Source organism: Danio rerio, chromosome 16, assembly GCF_052040795.2.
Source record: "Danio rerio strain M-AB ecotype USA chromosome 16, GRCz13ab, whole genome shotgun sequence".
Classification (NCBI taxonomy): domain Eukaryota; kingdom Metazoa; phylum Chordata; class Actinopteri; order Cypriniformes; family Danionidae; genus Danio; species Danio rerio.
In genome coordinates, this window is record NC_141036.1 from 1,265,872 (window position 1) to 1,287,872 (window position 22,001).

Below are 22,001 nucleotides of genomic sequence, written 5' to 3' on the forward strand. Positions count from 1 at the left end.
ACAACGATAGTAATTAATATGCTGTGATAATTCAACAGTTGCTATGGTAACACAACAACTATAGTAATTAATATGCTGTGATAATTCGACAGTTGCTATGGTAACACAACAACTATAGTAATTAATATGCTGTGATAATTCGACAATTGCTATGGTAACACAACACCTATAGAAATTAATATGCTGTGATAGTTTGACAGTTGCTACGGTAACACAACAACTATAGTAATTAATGCGTTGTTATAATCCCACAGTTGCTATGGCAACACAACAACGATAGTAATGAATATGTTGTCGTAATTCCACAGTTTCTATAGTAACACAACAACTATGACCTAATCCTTTAGATTTCTACAATAGGGTATATTATATTATATTATAATATTAAAGTTTGCTACACTATTTATTACAGTTTATCAATCCACTATAATTAATGCTACACCATGCTGTAACATTCATTAACAGTAGGTTGTAAATATTGTAATATATAAACAATATAATACACTTGACTATAGAATTGTTCAGAAAAAGACAGTTTGTTTTACTATATATTACTATAGTATTTTTATTCATGTGGTAATGTTTTAACTTGAACTAAGAGCTATAGAAACAACCCTGAATTTCAGTCCCTGCTAATTTGTTGAACATTTGAAACATTCTTTTTTATTCTGAAAACTAATATCAACTATATTTTTACCTGAAATTACAATAATAACATGGAAACAAATCATTAACAATGACTCTTCACACTCCAGAATGCAAAAATACACAGATGAATAATAATTAAATCAAACACAAGTCCTGAAAAGCAAACAAGTCAATAATATTATAGCAAAATATTCAATCACTCAGCACATGCAGTACAGTACAGTATGTGTGGAAAAAGCTGCACGTACATTAAGTGATTAAATCAAAGCACAATAAATCCCACTCCTCAGGTGCTTTTGGGGTTTGACTGTGCTCCAGCTTTCACCAAAACTCCACAGGTTTTGTATTAAAGAGATAGTCATAACTTGTCATAAAATACTGTACAGTCGCCTCAGATCTCAGATTTCAGTTGCGACACATATACAATTGTTCAAAGCGTTGCCTTTTCCATCTTTTATGTTGAGCAGTTAATATACTACTCCTAGCTAGCATCTAATGCGTTTCAGACTCAAACGGGTCGCAGTAAGTCATAAATGTGTTCAGATTTCCTGCAACTGGATTTGATCTCTCGCTCTTAAACCAGTGCTGGTGAAACAAATGCAGTCCAAGCCTTGATCTGATTATTTCAGTGCATTTCTCAGAGTGTTCACTGTGCGCTCGCTTCTGACAAATATAGACACTACTGTGCTGAAGCTTTGAGTTTGGGTGACTTAATTCTAAAATGAAATAAAATCAGTATCGTACAGGTGCTGATGTAACGGGTCTTCATTTTTGCTGGCTTTTTTATTAGTTGTATTTCAAAATATTTCGTCTTAATTGTTTTAATTCCAGGTTTTGCTCCGATCAGTGGGATGTGCAGTAAATACCGCAGCTGCACCATCAATGAGGACACGGGACTCGGTCTGGCCTTCACCATCGCCCATGAATCTGGACACAAGTAAGAGTTCAGTTTATGAATTAATATGACATCATACAACATTACTGCATAAAATAAATAAACAAGGTGCCGTGTTTTAGACAACACGGTATCAACCCACAATAAAAATACAATAGTAGTTTATAGCTAATACTATCGTGTTTTTGAACAATTCTGTCGTAAATTTCTTGAAATAATCTGTTGTGGTGATTCCACAGTTGCTATGGTAACACGACAGCTATAGTAATCTGTGGTGGTGATTCCACAGTTGCTATGGTAACATGACATCTATAGTAATTTATCTGGTGTAGCGATTCCACAGTTGTTATAGTAACACGACAACTATAGTAATTAATCTGTTGTGGTAATTCCACAGTTGCTATGGTAACATGACAACTAGAGGAATTAATCTGTTGTGGTGATTCCACAGTTGCTATGGTAACACGACAGCTATAGTAATCTGTGGTGGTGATTCCACAGTTGCTATGGTAACATGACATCTATAGTAATTTATCTGGTGTAGCGATTCCACAGTTGCTATAGTACCACGACAACTATAGTAATGTATCTGTTGTAGTGATTCCACAGTTGCTATGGTAACATGACAACTATAGTAATTAATCTGTTGTGGTGATTCCACAGTTGCTATGGTAACATGACAACTATATTAATGTATCTGTTGTGGTGATTCTACAGTTGCTATTGTAACACGACAACTACAGTAATTAATCTGTTGTGGTGATTCCACAGTTGCTATGGTAATGCAACAACTATAATAATATAAACAAAAACCCAACTATAGGGTGTATCGTACTACTGTACACCACAGTTTACTCTAGTAAATCTTAAGTATGCTAAAATATGTATAAATTCAGTATTATTAATGCTGCAGTATGCTGGGGTATGCATTAAAAAGTTTTAAATAATATTTACAGTATAATACACTTCACTATAGTATGGTTAATGACTATATTATTTACTATAGTATATGTTTTATGTGGTAATGTTTTAACTTTAAATAAAAAGAGTTATGGGAACAACCTTTTCAGTCACTACAAGTTAAGCTTTTGTTGGAAATGTAAATATATATTCTAAAACAAAAGACTAATATTGCATTAATATATTTATGTTAAAAAATTGCTGTGATAAGATAAAAACAGTGTATACTTTATAATTAGTTTTTCCTGATGAATGAAAGGCTTGTTTTCCACAGCTTTGGAATGGTCCATGATGGCGAAGGCAATGTGTGTAAGAAGTCAGTGGGAAACATTATGTCTCCCACTCTGGCCGGACACAATGGTTTATTCTCCTGGTCGTCCTGTAGCCGACAATACCTCAACCGATTCCTGAGGTGAGTGAGGACTGGGAACACATCCACTCCCTGAACCCTGATTTTTGTGCTTTAATCTAATCTATCCAAATCTGATCAGGGCTCACAAAACTGATGTCGCTGGGCTGTTATGTTGTTCTATTCTGGCTACCAAAAATTATTGATAATAATTCATCTTAACGGGAGGAAAAATATAGCCTATTTCAACGCTTTTGCATTCTCTTACAGATGAAGTAATCATGTTGGATGTCATTTTCATGCGTCGAGAAGCCACTATGCATATTTTGATGACTCTTTGACTGAGTGTGGAATCATGGGAGTTGTAGTCTTCATCATCCAGCATCGCTTTATCAATTTAAACACATTTTAGACTTCTGCTAATGGTCTGTTTTAATGCTGCTCTGTACAGTCCTCGCTTTCTAGAAAACCTTTACTCATTCATTACTCTATTCATTGCTCACATCATTCATTCATTCATCCATCCATTCAATCATTTGTTCATACATTCATTCGTCCCTCCCTTCATCACATTCCCCTCCATCATTCATTCATTCATCCATTCATTCATTCATTCATTCAATCAATTTGTTCATACATTCATTCGTCCCTCCCTTTATGACATTCCCCTCCATCATTCATTCATTAATTTATTCATTCATTCATCCATTCAATCATTTGTTCATACATTCATTCGTCCCTCCCTTCATCACATTCCCCTCCATCATTCATTCATTCATCCATTCATTCATTCATTCATTCAATCATTTGTTCATACATTCATTCGTCCCTCCCTTCATGACATTCCCCTCCATCATTCATTCATTAATTTATTCATTCATTCATCCATTCAATCATTTGTTCATACATTCATTCGTCCCTCCCTTCATGACTTTCCCCTCCATCATTCATTCATTCATTCATCCATTCATTCATTCATTCAATCATTTGTTCATACATTAATTCGTCCCTCCCTTCATCACATTCCCCTCCACCATTCATTCATTCATTCATTCATTCATTCATTCATTCATTCATTCATTCATTCATTCATTCATTTATAGATACATTTATCCCTCCATTCAGTTTCCTTCATTTATCCACTGCTCTGTCCATTCATACAGTCATTCATTCTTAGCTTCATTCATTTATAGCTCCCTTTATTGCTCCATTAATTTCTCCCACCATTGATCGCTTCATTCATTCATTCATTCATTTATTCCTCCCTCCATTCTTCGCTTCTTTCATTTATTTACTGCTCCCTCAATTCATTGCTCCCTTTGTTCGTTCATTCATTCATTCATTCACCCATATCTTAATTCATGAATTCATCCTTCAATTCATTGCTCCCTTTATTAATTTATTCATTCATTCATCGCTCCCTCCACTCAGTGCTCCCTTTATTAATTTGTTCCTCACTCTTTTCAATAATTCATTGATTCATCTATCCATCCGTTTATCACTCCTTTTACTCTTTAATTCACACATTTATTTAAACATTTATCCCTCCATTCATTGCTCCCTTTGTTTATTTATTAATTATTAATATTTATCACTTCCTCCATTCATCACTTCATTCTTTCTTTCATCCATTTATTCATTGTTTTCTCCATTCATTGCTCCCTTTGTTCATTTATTAATTTATTGGTTCATTTATTTATCACCCCCTCTGTTCATCACTTTCTTCAACTATTCATTCATTCATTCATTCATTCATTCATTCATTGTTTTCTCCATTCATTGCTTCCTTTGTTTATTAATTAATTCATTTATTCTTCATTCCCTACATTATTCATTAATTCATTCATTCATTCCATTCATTATTTCGTTCATTCATTCATTACTCTCTTCTTTAATTAATTAATCCATTCATTCATTCATTCACCACTCTATTAATACATTTATTAATTCTTTTCTCCATTCATTGCTCCCTTTAATTATTTATTTATTGATTGATTCATTCATTCATTTGTTTAAGCAAATGGGAAATGGAGTGTGTGAAGTCATTAGGTCTCACTAGTTCAATAGCTTATTTCTCAGCACTTGAACAGACTTCCAAACATGTGGTATAGTGTAAGTATATACATCAGCAAAATACATATCACTGCTCTAGTGGCTTCTGGATATTTACATATTGTGTCTTAAAGATACATACTTCCACTTGCTGCACATCAAGAACATAACAGTGAACATAAAACCAGAATCAGCTCATGACATTCACAGTATAAACTGTAATGAACTGTAATTGACTTGGAGAGTCTCCTTCAGAATCACATGCTCTGCTCACTGGCGGCCCAAAGCAGCATTCATAAAACCCAGATCTGAACAGCCGTGGCCTTTACTGAGCATCTCCTGTCCATTAGTCATCCGTGCAGAGAGTCTAGACACCAACCTCATCTTTATAAGTAGAATTTGTAGCGCCGTTTTGGTTGTCGTACCTAAAAGTGAGCAGGTTTTGTGTTTCGCGTTCTGTCTGAGAGTGCCGTCTGTGCTTGTGAAAGAGGATCAGCGTGACCTGCTGGCCTTAAATTAAGCGGCGTGTGAAAAGAAGCGCTCTCTCTGCTGATGAGCTCATCCTCTTCTCCAGATTCAGAAGACACAGAAGGGATTCCCTGCCTTTACTAAAACTCAGCTCCTTTCAGCACTTCTTGTGAAAACTGTAAAGTGCAAAAGGAAATTCACAATTTTTTAGGGTGTGTTTACAATCGTGGTTTCGTTGTCTTGGCTCTTTTTATCAGATCATAAAAGGATAGTACTGTTTTGTTTTTATATATATATATATGTGTGTGTGTGTGTGTGTGTGTGTGTGTGTGTGTGTGTGTGTGTGTGTGTGTGTGTGTGTGTGTGTGTGTGTGTGTATCAAAAATGAGCATTTTTGATATGATGTAATTGTTTTTTAATGCTTATTCATTCATCACTATCTGCATTCCTCGCTTCCTTCATTTATTCATTCATTCATTCATTCATTCATCTCTATATTAATTTAATTCATTCATCCCTTTATACATTGCTCCATTCATTTATCACTATCTGCATTCCTCGCTTCATTCATTCATTCATTCAATCATTCATCCCACCATTCATTGCTCCATCCATTCCTTCATTCATTTATTCGATGCGCCATTCATTCATTCATTACTCCATTAATCCATCGTTCAATTCATTCATTTGTTCATTCATTCATTCACACTTACTCATTCACTCATTTATTCATTCATTTAATAAATCGTTTTGTTTTTTTTGACTGCATGTTATGGCTGCATGGTTGAGTAGTCAATCAAACAGCTTTGTCCTTGCAAGTCCTTTACACGCAGCAATCCCAGAATGCCTCAGTGTGCAGGGAAACCCCCATCATCCTGCTTCCAGTTATCTGGATCAATGCAGCAGCATCTGGTCCACAGAGGCAGGAATGTCAGCGTCAGATGAATCTGATTCAGTTCCTCACCAGCACTCAGTTTTCCCACTGTCACCTCTTTAAGTTTCCTCTGCGGATTACAGCGAGCGACAGCTATAACACAGGCCCGGACTGCCTTTCAAGCTCAGCTTTATGAGTGATAAAAGCGGAGAAAGGTCTGAAAGCAGATCAGGCTTTCGCTACTCGAAGGTTTTGTGATGTGAGGTAGGTGAAGCTGCTCATGAGCAATGGGAAACAGATGGGAGGACAGCTGAGTGAGAATGACACGCCGGATTTATCCCAGTGCGCTGCTGTTTTTGGGGCGTCGCGGGTGTGGACAGAAAGAAATGGGGGATGATCATTCAGCAGATCGACACCTTCAGATAGTCCTGGAAAAGCTGTGGTTCACAGGCAGACTCTGATGACACTCATGCTGCTGTCACTCCACTGTATTTAGTGCACATTCTGTCACTAACTTATGCCTTGACAGTTTAAGTGCTGGCTCACAGCCAGGGTCTAGTTTTTCAACACACATATATAATAGTGCTTCTTGAGTAGCACCAAAACATTGCTATGAATGAATGAATTAATGAATGAATGAATGAATGAAGGGAGAGATAAATTAACGAATGAATGAATGAAGGGAGTGATGAATAAATGAACAAATGAACGAACGAATAAATAAATGAATGAAGGAATGAATGAATGAAGGGAGCGATAAATTAACGAATGAATGAATGAAGGTAGGGGGTGATGAATAAATAAACGAATGAACTAATTAATAAATGGAGTGATAAATGAATAAATAAATTAATGAATGAATGAAGGGTGTGATAAATGGAGGGATGAATAATTTAATGAATGAATGAATGAACGAATGATGTGATGAATGAAGGGAGTGATGAATAAATGAATGAATGAATGAATGGAGCAATGAATGAATGAATGATTGAATGAATGAAGGGAGTTATGAATAAATGAACGAATGAATGAATGAATGAATGAATGAATGAATGAATGAATGAATGAATGAATGAATGAATGAATGAATGAATGAATTAACTAATGAATGAATGAAGGGTGTGATGAATGGAGGGATGAATAATTGAATGAATTAATTAATTAATGAATGAATGAACTGAGTTATGAATTATTGGAATAATGGAGGAATGAATGCAGTGATGAATGAATAAATGAATGAATAAATGGAGTGATGAATGAATGAATGAATCCATAAATAAATAGACAGATAAACGCAGATAGTGATGAATGATTGAATTAAATGATGAAATAATCGCTTTTAAAGTCAACTAATCACTTTTAAAGTTGGCGGTTCATTCCGCTGTGGTAGCCCCTGATGAGTAAAGGAACTAAGCTGAAGGAAAATGAATGAATGAATGATTGATTTCGACTGTAATGCCATAATGTACACCTTTTGTAAAGCTGCTATGAAATAAAGCGCTTTAGGAATAAACTTGTATTGAAATGAATTGCTGCTGTTTTATTTGATTGTGTGATGTTTGTGTCTCAGCTCGGCTCAGGCCACATGTCTGTCTGATGAACCCAGCGCCATACAGGAGTATAAATACCCGGAGAAGCTGCCCGGAGAGCTGTACGACGCAGACACACAGTGCAAATGGCAGTTCGGAGAGAAAGCGAAACTCTGCACTCTGGACTTCAAGAAGGCAAGTCCAGCTATGTCCATAAAGTCCTGAAGGAAGACATCAGCGGCCGGAAGTTATGTTTGTTTGTTTAACCCTTGTGTGTTGTTCAGATTGACTCCCCTTTGGTTATGTTGGTGACTGTTTTTGCCCCATTGACTTCCATTATAATCACATTTTTAGATTCCAAAGCCATGACAGCAGATGATCATGCGTTCTTGATTGTTGCTGGATTTCCCTGTTAGAAAGAGATCAAATGTGACATTTACCTGTTGATCATCAGTTGGCACCATTAACCCTTTAGACAGGCCTGTGTGTGTTTCTGGCTTTTATTTGGAGTAAACGCGCAAATTATAGTGTGATTGCATAAATACACTTACTATGTTCTGAGAGTTGAGGTGCTTATTTTTAATTTTCTCAAACATATCAAGACAAGTGTGATGCATGATTCCTCCGGCTGCAGTGTGTTAAAACCCGTATACAGTGGTTAGCACTGTGGCCTCACAGCAAGAAGGTTGCTGGTTCAAGTCTCGGCTGGGTCAGTTGGCATTTCTGTGTGGAGTTTGCATGTTTTCCCCGTGTTGGCGTGGGTTTCCTCCGGATGCTCCGGTTTCCCCTCACTGCTGCAAACCGTGTAATGCAACTCTACAAAGAGCACTGTGTAGGGAACATGTCAATCTGAACACAGTTCCTTTATTGAGCTCTCTTCTATTCAGCTGTAAATCAGTGGTGTTAAAGGCACAATATGTAGTTTTCTCCACTAGAGGGCGTGTATTCACAACAAACAAAGGCCTATTTTGATTATTCTTAAGCTGCAATCACACCAGATGCAGAAGAAGCATCAAGCGTGGGTGATTTACATGTTAAGTCAATGCAAAGACGCGAATAGGCATCCTGTAGCACAATACGCCTGAATGAGGTGGCGCGAATGAATCGATTCGTGCAAACGAAGTGTGCCGAGTTGAGCGTATTGCACAAATCGCTCAAGTTGTAAAATCTGAACTTCGGAGGACATTCGTGTTAACCAATCAGTTGCTTTCTCTTGTAGGAGAGTGATTATAATGTAGCGCCTGTTGTTGGTGTCCCGGGGGAAAACCCTTCTGCTGACTCCGAACAACAGCTCATCAAACTGGGCTCAGTCTGAAGCACTGCTGAAAGCTCCATCCTCCAGTTTCTGGAGGAGTTGATGAACTCACGGAGCTATGTGCACCTCAGAAAGGATCTAGTGGACTGAGGCACGGCTCCAAACAAATCGACGCTGTTTTTCAGTCTTCCTAAAGCATCAAACACAGCTATTCTCTCAATAAAAACCATGTTAGCCTTTACCAACGAAGTCGCCGTGCAGACAGAAGCCCTGCCTATGATGCGCGTCTGTTGTGGAGTGAATTTGATGCGTGAATAAAGCAGATTTTACGCACGAATGAAGCGAGTAAGCACTGTGATTGGTCGGTTTGGTAGCAGTGACGAGTGTGGGCAGTGCTGAGAGCCGCAAGCCTGTTAGGGTGAGTGTCCACAAGTGTCAAGTCTCTTGAAGGAGCTCCAGATGAAGTTCTTTGAGTTTACCTTATGATTAAAGTTTGTTGCGCGTCCGCCGGTTCCTGCCTCAGATTGAGCGAGTTTGAGCTACTTCTACATTAAGGTAGCGTTCAGAAAAAAACAAAACACCCGTCACTAATCACTTTTAAAGTCAACTAATCTCTTTTAAAGTCAGCTAATCACTTCAAAAATCAACCAATTGTTTCCAAAGTCAACTCATCGCTTCCAAAGTCAACTAGTTGGTCTCAAAGTCAAATAATTTCGTTCAAGGTCAACTAATCACTTTTAAAGTCGGCCAATCACTTCAGAATCAACCTATCGCTTCCAAAGTCACACCTAATTGTTTTCAAAGTCAACTAATCAATTTCAATGTCAAGTAATCACTTTAAAGGTCAGCTAATCAATTTTAAAGTCATAGGGGTGTTTAAAGTAATAACTTTTAAAGTCAACCAAACACCCCTAAAATCAAGTAATCATTTTCAAAGTCCACTAATCACTCCTTAAGTCAACTAATCACTTTTAAAGCAATGGGTTTACTCACTTTTTGTAGGTAAAGTCAACTAATCACTTGAATAAAATGGGTTCGTTCGCTTTTATTTAATCAAAGTCATCTGACAGCTTTTAAAATAATGAGTTTGCTAAATTAAAGTCAACTAAACACTTTAAGTAAAGTCAGCTAATTAATTTAAAAGCAACAAGTTTACTTGCTTTTTAAGTAAAATGAACTAATCATTTAAAGTAACCGGGTTATTCTTTTAAACTAAACTCAACTAATCGCTTTAAAAGCAAAAGGTTTACTCATAGTTTTAAAAAAGTCAACTAATCTCTTTTAAATAAGTGGGTTTACACTTTTTAAGTAAAGTCAATTAATTGCTTTAAAAGCTACTTAAGGAAAGTCAACTAATCACTCTAAAATCAACACATTTACTCACTGTTTGAAAAATAAAGTAATCGAATTACTTTAAAAGCAACAGATTTACTCGCATTCTTAAGTAAAGTCAACTAATCACTTTTTACAGTGGAATCTCAGCTTATAAGAGCAAAGCTCCTCATCTCAGCACCAGATGAGACAGTTATTGCGCTGTGAGATGCTCTTGTTTTGTCCTGTGGTCTCTCTGTTTTCATTGTGATCGGCCTGAGACGTTGATAATCCACAGGACCAGCAGTACTCGGATTCGAGGAGGTCTCGCTTTAACACACAGCTGCAGAACTTGTGTTGGGATTGGGACCGTGATCATTCTGGAAAACTGCCTGCTTTTCCACCCATCTGTGCTGTCTTTGTCAAAATATGATCCAATAATCCAGATGTGAATAATGCGGACACATGAAGCGTGCAGCCGTTTCTTGTTCTTCTCGCTCTCGCTTCATATTGAGAGGGCGATGTAGATATCTGTGAAACACTTCTAGGATGTCCGATGAGTAATGAAGAGGGTCTCATAGATCATTCTTTAGTGAAGGACTTTTCTGATTGCTGGAAATCTGATGCATGTTTCTTTAGACTACTGTATTATTATAAAACCTTTACCATGCAAGCTTTATTAACCTAAGGATACACTAAACACTAAAATGAATGGAGAGTTGAGGAATCACAGATGTAAAGAGTGTTTCTATAGGAAAAGCTGGCATTTTTCCAATATTCAATTCATTCGTTTTCCTTCGGCTTTGTCTCTTTATTCATCAGGGGTCGCCACAGCAGAATGAACCGCCAGCTTATCCAGCATATGTTTTACGCAGCGGATGCCCTTCCAGCTGCAACCCAGTACTGGGAAACACCCATATAGTGTCACATTCACAAACACACACTCATACACTAAGACCAATTTAGTTCATCAATTCCCCTATAGCGCATGTGTTTGGACTGTGGGGGCACCCAGAGGAAACCCACGCCTGTCACGTTCACCAGCGATCAAACCACCAGAGGTCGCTGGTAAACTTTAACATGAACTATAAATCTGCTGGCAAATGGACTACAAAAACCAGTCTTGCTCAACACACACAACCGGTTCCAGATCCTGACTGGTTGCATACACACAGCTGATGCTGCTCAAGTAATGATTACACACGCATATATATACAGCTCACTTTGAAACCCTCATTGCTGAGTCTTGTTTTCTGTATAGTGACAATTCAACGCGTTTTCTAGTCTTGTTTGCCCGTGTATTTAGCTCGCCTTGTTTATCCAGTTCTCCTTGTCTGCCACCTGCCTTCCGACCTCTCGCTTGTTATATTGACTACGATTCTGGACTGCCTTTATACATCTGTTTGAACCTGTGTTGACCATTGCTTGCCTGACTAATGAATAAACAACACAATCTCACGGCAATTCGTAACTTTTTCATTTAGTGGCTAATTCGTATGAATTCGTACGATCTAATTCGTACAATTTAGTACGATTTGCTTATCCCCCAATGACGGTTGGGGTTAGGGGTGGGGTTAGGTACCACGCCTCCTTTTTAAAATCGTATCATTTCGTACGACTGAACTCGTACAAATTCGTACGAATTAGCCACTAAACTGGCAAAACGTAAAATGCTTACGTTTTCTCGTGAGATCAGGCTGGAATAAACCTGCACGTGGATCCTCACCTCAGTTGTCTGTGTCACTCCCCGGGTTACAACGCCAACACTGGGAGAACATGCAAACTCCACACAGAAACGCCACCTGACCCAGCTGGGACTCGAATCAACAACCTTCTTGCTGTGATGGGACAGCACTACCCAGTGCACCACCATACCACCCAGTATTATTATTTTTATAAAAATAATAATAATAAATAATTGTTGTTTTAATTATTATCGAAAAATAAGCTGAGTATATAAGATAAAGGAATAATATTTGAATAACAATGTTGTTATTAATATTATTGTTATTATTATTAATTATTATTATTATTATTATTAATATTATTAGTTTCAATGATTTCGTTTTTTAATATTCTTTATTATTACTAGTATTATACAAATAATAAAAATGTTTGTTGTTGTAAATGTTACTGTAATATAAAATACTTAATTAAATATTGAGCATCTAAGATAAAGGAATAATATTTTAATAATTATATTATTATTATTATTATTATTATTATTATTAGTTTTGATTTTTTAGTTTCTTATTGTTTATTGTTAGTATTATTACTATAAACATAAAAATACTGAAGATAAAGAAATAATATTTTAATAATTATAATATTATTATTATTAGTTTTGGTGTTTTAGTTGTTTGCTTTATTGTTCATAATTAGTATTATTATAATTCTAAAAGTAGTAATAATATAGTTAATAATAATTAACAATATTGAAGCAAATTAATTAATTAAATTATACATCATTTTGCCCATAACAAATGTAAAAATAATAATAATAGCAATTACTGTGGCTATTTTTAATTTATTTCTTTGCAAACATTTGCAAACCATAGTTATCATAGTTTATTTTGTTCAGAGAAACAAAGATGAGGTTAAAAAATAGAGGAATTCATGCATGCAATAAAAAAAAAAATAAATAAATAAATAAACTAAAGATGCGCAAAATATTTAATGCTGGAATTACTTTTATTATTTAAAAATAAATACATCTAAAAAGTTACAGATTCACCCACATACGGAGAGTTTGACATGTGATGCTAAACCGAAGCAGACAGGTCATTATTACATCCAGAGCTCATAAACAGTGTGTGATTATTCTGCAGGCTTGTGTTTTGGACTCATACAGTGTTCAAAGAGCATTTCTGTATTTTAAAGTGTTTTGCAATCCCTCATTTGTTTTGTGTAATGGCTCAGATTGACATGCATATAACAGCGGTTCTGTTGTGTGTCGCGCAGGACATCTGTAAAGCACTGTGGTGCCATCGATTCGGGAGAAAATGTGAGACCAAGTTCATGCCGGCAGCCGAAGGTTCAGCCTGCGGGCCGGAGATGGTGAGTCTCAGACTCAATCCCAATAACACCTGTCACAGTCACCAAGTTGAGTGAGCACCAGACACACTAGAGGGCACTCTACACATCACATCTGCAACTGAACTGGACTACAAACCCCATCATGCACCTTACACACACACCAGTTTCAGATCACAGCTGATTACAAACACACAGATGAAGCTCATGAGGACTGATTACCAGGACTATAAATACACTCACAAACTTTGCTGAGTCTTGTGAGCTGTAAGTGACCTGGGTGTTTCAAATCACTTCAGTCACGTGACCTGGGTGTTTCAAATCACTTTAGTCACGTGACCTGGGTGTTTTAAGTCACTCTAGTCACGTGACCTGGGTGTTTCATATCACTTTTGTCACAGGACCTGGGTGCTTCGAATGACTTTAGTTCTATGACCTGGGTGCTTCAAATTATTTGGTCTCGTTACCTTGGTGTTTCGAATCACTTTAGTCACATGACCTGGGTGTTTTCAAAACACTTTAATCACGTGACCTGGGTGTTTCGAATCACTTTAGTCACGTGACCTGGGTGTTTCGAATTACTTTAGTCACGTGACCTGGGTGTTTCGAATCACTTTAGTCACATGACTTGGGTGTTTCGAATCACTTTAGTCACATGACCTAGGTGTTTCAAATCACTTTAGTCACGTGACCTGGGTGTTTCGAATCACTTTAGTCACATGACCTAGGTGTTTCAAATCACTGTAGTCACGTGACCTGGGTGTTTTGAATCACTTTAGTCACATGACTTGGGTGTTTCGAATCACTTTAGTCACATGACCTAGGTGTTTCAAATCACTGTAGTCATGTGACCTGGGTGTTTTGGGTCACTTTAGTCACGTGACCTGGGTGTTTCGAATCACTCTAGTCACGTGACCTTGGTGTTTCGAATCACATTAGTCACATGACCTGGGTATTTCGAATCACATTAGTCACATGACCTGGGTATTTCGAATCACTTTAGTCACATGACCTGGGTGTTTCGAATCACATTAGTCACGTGACCTGGGTGTTTCGAATCACTCTAGTCACGTGACCTGGGTGTTTCGAATCACTTTAGTCACATGACCTGGGTGTTTCGAATCACTTTAGTCACATGACCTGGGTGTTTCGAATCACTTAAGTCCCGTTACCTGGGTGTTTCGAATCACTTTAGTCACATGACTTGGGTGTTTCGAATCACTTTAGTCAAATGACCTAGGTGTTTTGAATCACTGTAGTCATGTGACCTGGGTGTTTTGGAAACACTTAAGTTATGTGACCTGGGTGTTTTGAGTCACTTTAGTCAGGTGACCTGGGTGTTTCTAGTCACCTGACCTGGGTGTTTTGAATCACTTTAGTCACATGACTTGGGTGTTTCGAATCACTTTAGTCCCGTTACCTGGGTGTTTTCAAAACACTTTAGTCACGTGACCTGGGTGTTTTGAATCACATTAATCACGTGACCTGGGTGTTTCGAATCACTTTAGTCACATGACCTGGGTGTTTCGAATCACTTAAGCCCCGTTACCTGGGTGTTTCGAATCTCTTTAGTCACATGACCTGGCATTTCGAATTACTTTAGTCACGTGACCTGGCGTTTTGAATCCCCTTGGCCGGTGAGAGCGCTCTGATTGGTTATTCTGATTGTGTGCATGTCTTTTTGTGTGTGCATGTCTCTATGTGTGTGTGTGTGTGTGTGTCAGTGGTGTCGTGGTGGTCAGTGTGTGAAGCAGGCTGATGCGGGTCCTAAAGCGGTTGATGGTCAGTGGTCCTCGTGGTCCGGCTGGTCCTCCTGCTCAAGGAGCTGTGAGAGCGGAGTGACCCACAGAGACAGAGTCTGCAGCAGCCCCAGGTACAGCAGTGTGTGTGTGTGTGTGTGTGTGTGTGTGTGTGTGTGTGTGTGTGTGTGTGTGTGTGTGTTTGTGTGTGTGTGTGTGTGTGTGTGTGTGCGTGTGTATGTGCGTGTGTATGTGTGTGTGTGTGTGTGTGTGTGTGTGTGTGTGTGTGTGTGTATGTGTGTGTGTGTGTGTGCGCATTGCATCCATTTTGCAGCAGTCTAGAAGGGATACAGCTACGAATACTGACATATACTGTATAAAACATAGTTTTTGTGACATTACATTAATTCATACATTACTGTAAGGGTTGGGGTAGAGGTAGACATAAATGAATGGGTAAATTATTAAATAATGTAAACAATTGTGGTTATAATTCTGGTTTTTACATTACTGTGATGGGTAGGTTTAGGGTTGGGGTAGTGGTAGAAGTTAAGAAAATATGATTTAATGGGTAATTAAATTAATAATATGAATAATACTCTGTATAATTACTGTGTTTACATTACTGTGGGGATTGGGGTGGCGGTAGATGTTAATAAATAACAATAAATGAATAATTTAATAAATAATATAAATAATTCTCGTTAACTGTCATCCTCAGCCGTATCCCTTCTAAAAACACCCATGTATGGTATGAATGAGTGAATAAGCATATCTCATCTTCAGTGTTGTGCTTTCAGGCCTGCTCACGGTGGTCGGTTCTGTGAGGGTTCGTCTCGCTCTTATAAACTCTGCAATACCGATGACTGTCCTGCGAACGCTGTGGATTTCAGAGCCGCTCAGTGTGCCGAGTTCAACAGCAAACCCTTCCGCGGATGGTACTACAAGTGGAGACCGTACACACGCGTGGACGGTCAGTTCAAATGTGCTGTTCTTTCAATAATTAGCATTTCGTTTTTAAGGAAGAAGGGTAACACTTTATTTTAAGGTCAGGGTGTTGAGCCGAGGGGTCTTAAAATGTCTGTAAAATCGTATATAAATAAATAGTAGGCCTTAAAAAGAATTTAATTTACTGAAATGTTGGGTTTGGGTCTTCATTTTTAAAACAGGTCTTTTTTCCATTGTTCGTGTACAATAAACAACACAGGCTTATTCTGAAAGTGTACCCCCGTATACACAGGGCCGGTGCGTCCATAGAAGCGACCTAGGCGGCAGCCTAGGGCTGCAGAATAGAGAGGGCGGCGTCCGTGATACCTCCCTCACCACCCGCGTCCTAAGTTATATCCACACAACCAACCATCCAACTGGCCCTGCTGGGGGCGCGTGATCATACATTGCCTAGAGCGGCAGTTACGCTTGCTCCGGCCCTGCTGGGGGCACGTGATCGTCCATTTCCTAGAGCAGCAGTTCAGCTTGCTCCAGCCCTGCGTATACATTTCTTGAGTTCTCAAATTATGTAGCCAGAGGTACATATGGCTGCATTTTGTTTCTAAAGCGAACGCTATAGGGCGGTATGACACTGTTTCTTTTCACGCTTACCAGCTGATCGCTTGGCTCAATATGGACGGCTTTCCTGCAGTACTCAGTTTGCGCGCTAGCTCGACAGGTACAACGTCAGGCTTTGAGACGCAGAGCGGAGTTGACCGTGACAATGGTGTTCGAATCCGGCAAAGAACCGTTCAAGAAGGCAGGTAAGACAAAACCTGAAAAATAGAATAAATAAGCAAATAACAGGGTGAGAATGTGGTAAAATCTGAAAACATGGTAGAGGTCAGATGAGGGCTTTTGTTTTTCTGGATTGCTTTTAAAAACACTGTCGGGTGGGTTTAGAGAAGGGGAGAATCGGGTCAATCTTTGCTTTTTAAAACACTATTGGTTGGGTTTAGAGAAGGGGCTGGGTGAGGTGATCAGTCGGTAGATCAGTCAGTAAATCAGTCGGTCGACAGTGGCCTCTGGTGGATTTATGTGAGAGCAGCAGTCTCAAATGGCACTCAAAAGAGAAATCTGAGATCTAAAAAGGTGTAAACAGCCCCCTCTGGTGGATTCACGAAAACTGCAAGCAAAAAATCGTAGCTCCTGGGACGTATTTTGCTCTCTACAGAACTGTATATAGGGGTACATAATCAGAATATAATCAGCACCCATACAATCACTAACAATCCATCTCAATAGAACTTAAACATCTTATTTTTGACTATTTAATTGTGTGTGTGTGTGTGTGTGTGTGTGTGTGTGTGTGTGTGTGTGTGTGTGTGTGTGTGTGTGTGTGTGTGTGTGTGTGTGTGTGTTTCAGATCAGGACGTCTGTAAGCTGTACTGTTTGGCTGAGGGTTATGACTTCTTCTTCGCTCTCTCCAGTAAAGTCCGTGACGGGACGCTCTGCGCACAGGACAGCACCGACGTCTGCATCGACGGCATTTGTGAGGTATTGTGCACTAATCACATAGTTCACTCGGACACAAAGCAGACAGATGTTGTTGGAGTATGCTTTAGGAGAAAATACCATCCCAGTGTTTCTACTTAAGGATTTAATGCATGCAAATGCATCTTCTGTGCGCTTCAGATTGTGTTTGTGTTTGCATGGACGGAGCCAAACACAACTCTGTTTCAGCTCACATCACAAATCTCCTGTAGTATCTGAAAGGAAAGGGTGTTAGTAGAGCGGTGACACATTGCAGTGGAGCAGAACCATTGTCAATCAGTGGGTTCAGTTTAAATAAGCAGTAATGATGAATCCTCTGAGGCATGTTTTAGATTATACATGATGCCATAATGAGTTCAGAGTGAAAACATTACAGAATAGTTATATTTGCAAAATGCACATGGACATACTGGAGGACTGTTTAAATGAGACTGTCGTTTCTGTGTGTCTTATATATGCGTGATGAAATCATCATTTTCTTGATGTTTAAATATTTATATCTATATATTATTAACCAAATAATATCTAATTATATTTACTGAATATTAACAGAAATTTATATTTAGATCACATTTTAAAAAAATTGTATTTAAGGATCATAGTAATACTGAATGAAATACTGACATTTGTAATTATTTTTAACATGTTGTTTAATGTAGAGATTTTTTTTTACACCTTTTTAATCATAATATTTTTAATAGCCAATTATTTCTGTCTTAGCTAGGAAAGACTTAAACTAAAGGCTTAAGAAAGTTAATTAGGTTAACGAGGCAAGCTATTGGACAGTAGTGGTCTGTTTTGTTGACGATTGAAAAGTTATATTTCTTTAGGGGCCTAACAATATTGACCTTAGCAGTTTATACATTAATTTTTATACATTAATTTTTTTTGTTTAATTATTTTGATTTTGTTTTTGTTTTTGTTTTTGTTTTTTTATTTATTTATTATTGTTTTGCTTTATTTATTATTTTCGTTGTATTTATTATTTTTTTGTTTTATTAATTATTTTGTTTTATTTATTATTTAGATTTTGTTTATTTTATTTTTGTTTTATTTAATATTTTTTATTTTGTTTTGTTTAATTTTTTTTGTTTTGTTCAATATTTTTTGTTTTGTTTTATTTATTATTTATTTTTTAGTTTTGTTTCATTTATTATTTTGATTTTGTTTTATTTATTATTTTGATTTTGTTTAATTTATTTATTTATTTATTTATTTGTTTTTATTATTTTGATGTTGTTTTGTTTTATTTTATTTACTATTTAGATTTTGTTTATTTTTTTGTTTTGTTCATTATTGTTGATTTTTTTTGTTTTATTTATTATTTAGATTTTGTTTTGTTTTGTTCAATATTTTTATTTAGTTTTTTTATTTTTGTTTTGTTATATATATTATTTTGATTTTGTTTTGTTTTGATTTATTATTAATTTTTTGTTTTGTTTATTTATTATTTAGTATTTAGATTTTGTTTTGTTTTGTTCAATTTTTTTTATATATATTATTTTGATTTTGCTTTGTTTCGTTTATTATTTTTTTATTTAGTTTTTTTTTTTTTTTTGGTTTGTGTTGTTTCATGTATAATTTTTTGCTTTGTTTTATGTGTTATTTTTAGTTTAGTTTAGTTTAGTTTAGTTTTGTTCCAGCCAATCTAAATAAAATTAAGACTTTCTGCGGTACAAATATATAATAAAAACTACTGTGAAAATATCCATGCTCTGCTAAATATCACTTCAGACTATCACAAAGTTTTAAAATTTGACACGAGGGCAAATAATTTTGTCTTTATTTGTATGTATGTCATGCTGAATATGTATCTGTTATAATTGAGCACTGTTTTCCTCTATCACACTTTTTTTCCACTAACCCTATTTGACTCTTGACCTGATTACTCTGATCTGTTGTGTCTGTAGTGTTTATTTGAAGATCTTTTTGTCTTCTTCTTCTTCTCCTCTAATCGCTCTGGATCTGTGTTTTCCAGAAAGTGGGTTGTGACAGAGTGTTGGGATCCAATGCAGTGCCGGATATGTGTGGCGTCTGTAAAGGCGACAACTCCACCTGTAAGATCTACAAAGGACAATACAGCAAACAGCACCACCTGAGCCGTACGTGCAAGAGTCTATTCTCTGTATATGCATGGAATGTACATATAAACTGTATATATATACAGTTGAAGTCAATATTATTTGCCCTCCTGTGAGTCTTTTTACATATTTCCCTATTGATGTTTAACAGATTCAGGAATTTTCACAGTGTTTCCTATAATATAAATAAATAAATATTTATAAATTAGATATATTATTATATATAAATATAAATAAAATTTTCTTCTGGTGAAAGTCTTATTTGTTTTATTTTGGCTAGAATAAAAGCAGTTCGTAATTTTTTTTAAAGCATGTTATGGTCAATATTATTAGCCCCTTTAAGCAATATTAGTTTTGGATTGTCTCCAGAACAAACTATTATGATTATGTGTATTAAATTAAAGAATATTAAATTTTATTATATTAAAGAATATTAAATAAATAAAGTTAAATTATAGAGTAATAAATTAAATTAGGCGACGCAGTGGCACAGTAGGTAGTGCTGTTGCCTCACAGCAAGAAGGTCACTGGTTCGAGCCTCGGCTGGATCAGTTGGTGTTTCTGTGTGGAGTTTGCATGTTCTCCCTGCGTTTGCATGGGTTTCCTCTGGGTGCTCCAGTTTCCCCCAAAGCCCATAGACATGCAATATCCAATAGTGTATGTATGTGTGTGAATGAGTGTGTATGAGTTTCCAAGTGATGGGTTGCCGCTGGAAGGGCGACCCTAGATTATTAATAGCCAAAAAGAAAATAAATGAATGAAATTAAATAAAAGAATATTAAATATAGTATATTTAATTTGATTTTATTAAAGAATATTAAATTAATTAAATTAAAGAGTATTAAACTAGGATTTTAAATTTAATTATATTAAATAATTATATTAAATAATATTAAATGAATTAAAGGATTTTAAATTTAATTATATTAAAGAATATTAAATAAATTAAATTAAATAATAATAAATTAAATTAAAGAATATTAAATTAATTAAATTGAAGAATATTAAGTTAATTAAATGAATATTAGTATAAAATTAAATTAAATTAAATAATATTAAATTAAATAAAGAAAAAATAAATTAAATTAAAGAATATTAAATTAAAATTTTACTAAATTAAAGAATATTAAATTAAATTAAAGAATATTAATTTATAATTAAATTAAATTAAAGAATATTAAATTAAATAAAGAAAAATACATTAAATTAAAGAATATTAAATAAAAATTTTACTAAATTAAATTAAATTATATTCAATTAAAGAATATTCAATTTAATTCACAGGAGGACTAATAATGTTGATACAGCCCTTTGAGATGAATCATCCCATTTTCGAGGAGATCCAAAAATGAGCCAACGCCCATAACTGAAGGGATTGTGTGTGTGTGTGTGTGTGTGTGTGTTGTGTAGAGTATTACCGTGTGGTGACAATTCCGGCCGGAGCTCGCAGTATCCGTGTTTCAGAGCTGAACTCCTCCAGCTCTTATCTGGCCCTCAGGAACCTGCAGAGGAAATATTACCTCAACGGCGCCTGGACGGTGGACTGGCCCGGACGGCACTCCATCGCTGGGGCTATTTTTGATTATAAGAGACCCTACAACCGTCCCGAGAGCCTGAGCTCCAGCGGACCCACCAACCAGACCCTCGTCATCGAGGTACAGCCACTGCTTCATCAACATATCTACACTACCTGCCAAAAGTTTTGTCATCCATCCCAGATGTAATTGCAGGGATTGTTTTGTCAAGCGCACTCACTTGTGTGAGGCACATTGTTTGAGGTTGTCATGTGGTGTGGAGGAGTTATATATGCTAATTAGTGTGTTTCTCCTGCGCAGGTACTCCTGCAGGGCTGGAATCCAGGTGTGCAGTGGGAATATACACTGAACAGAGAGCAGAAACACAACTACAGCTGGGCTGTGGTGCGCTCGCAGTGCTCATCCAGCTGTGCCGGAGGTGCTGCGTCCACCATAACACACAACACCCACTATGACACACTGTTTTTCCTGTCCTTAAAGGGGATTTATTATGCAAAACTCACTATTATAAAGGGTTTAAACACAGTTGTGTGTCCGCAGTGTGTGAATATCTCCAGCCTCTAATGGTCAACATGAAATAATTGTGTTTGTTCTAATCAGACTTGATAGAGAAAACACTTTGATTGGCATTCTCCCTTTGTACGGGTCATCAGAGGAGGAAAGCCCCGCCCATTAGTCTCCCTACTTAGCATGTCCAGAAGCCCTGAGTGAGAAGCAGCCGTCTGTGCATTAGCCATTAGAGTGTTTGAGCTGCTGAAGATAATGTCAGCGTAGACTCAGAGGATTATACA

The 22,001-nt window shown here is 36.7% G+C and overlaps 1 protein-coding gene across 3 annotated transcripts in view; it reads left to right on the plus strand.

Moving 5' to 3' along the window:
- adamts16 (ADAM metallopeptidase with thrombospondin type 1 motif, 16) overlaps positions 1-22,001 on the plus strand; it is a 76,074-nt gene that overhangs the window by 38,696 nt on the left and 15,377 nt on the right. For 2 of the 3 annotated variants that reach the window (XM_087286374.1, XM_087286375.1), the window contains exons 8-17: positions 1,480-1,585; positions 2,778-2,915; positions 7,817-7,970; positions 13,303-13,398; positions 15,099-15,247; positions 15,914-16,086; positions 17,467-17,597; positions 19,573-19,696; positions 21,086-21,330; positions 21,511-21,628. In XM_087286374.1, the coding sequence (XP_087142500.1) occupies positions 1,480-1,585; positions 2,778-2,915; positions 7,817-7,970; positions 13,303-13,398; positions 15,099-15,247; positions 15,914-16,086; positions 17,467-17,597; positions 19,573-19,696; positions 21,086-21,330; positions 21,511-21,628 (1,434 nt within the window). Of the gene's footprint in view, positions 1-1,479; positions 1,586-2,777; positions 2,916-7,816; positions 7,971-13,302; positions 13,399-15,098; positions 15,248-15,913; positions 16,087-17,466; positions 17,598-19,572; positions 19,697-21,085; positions 21,331-21,510; positions 21,952-22,001 lie in introns of all 3 variants that reach the window. The other variant, XR_015510737.1, reaches the window with a different exon arrangement.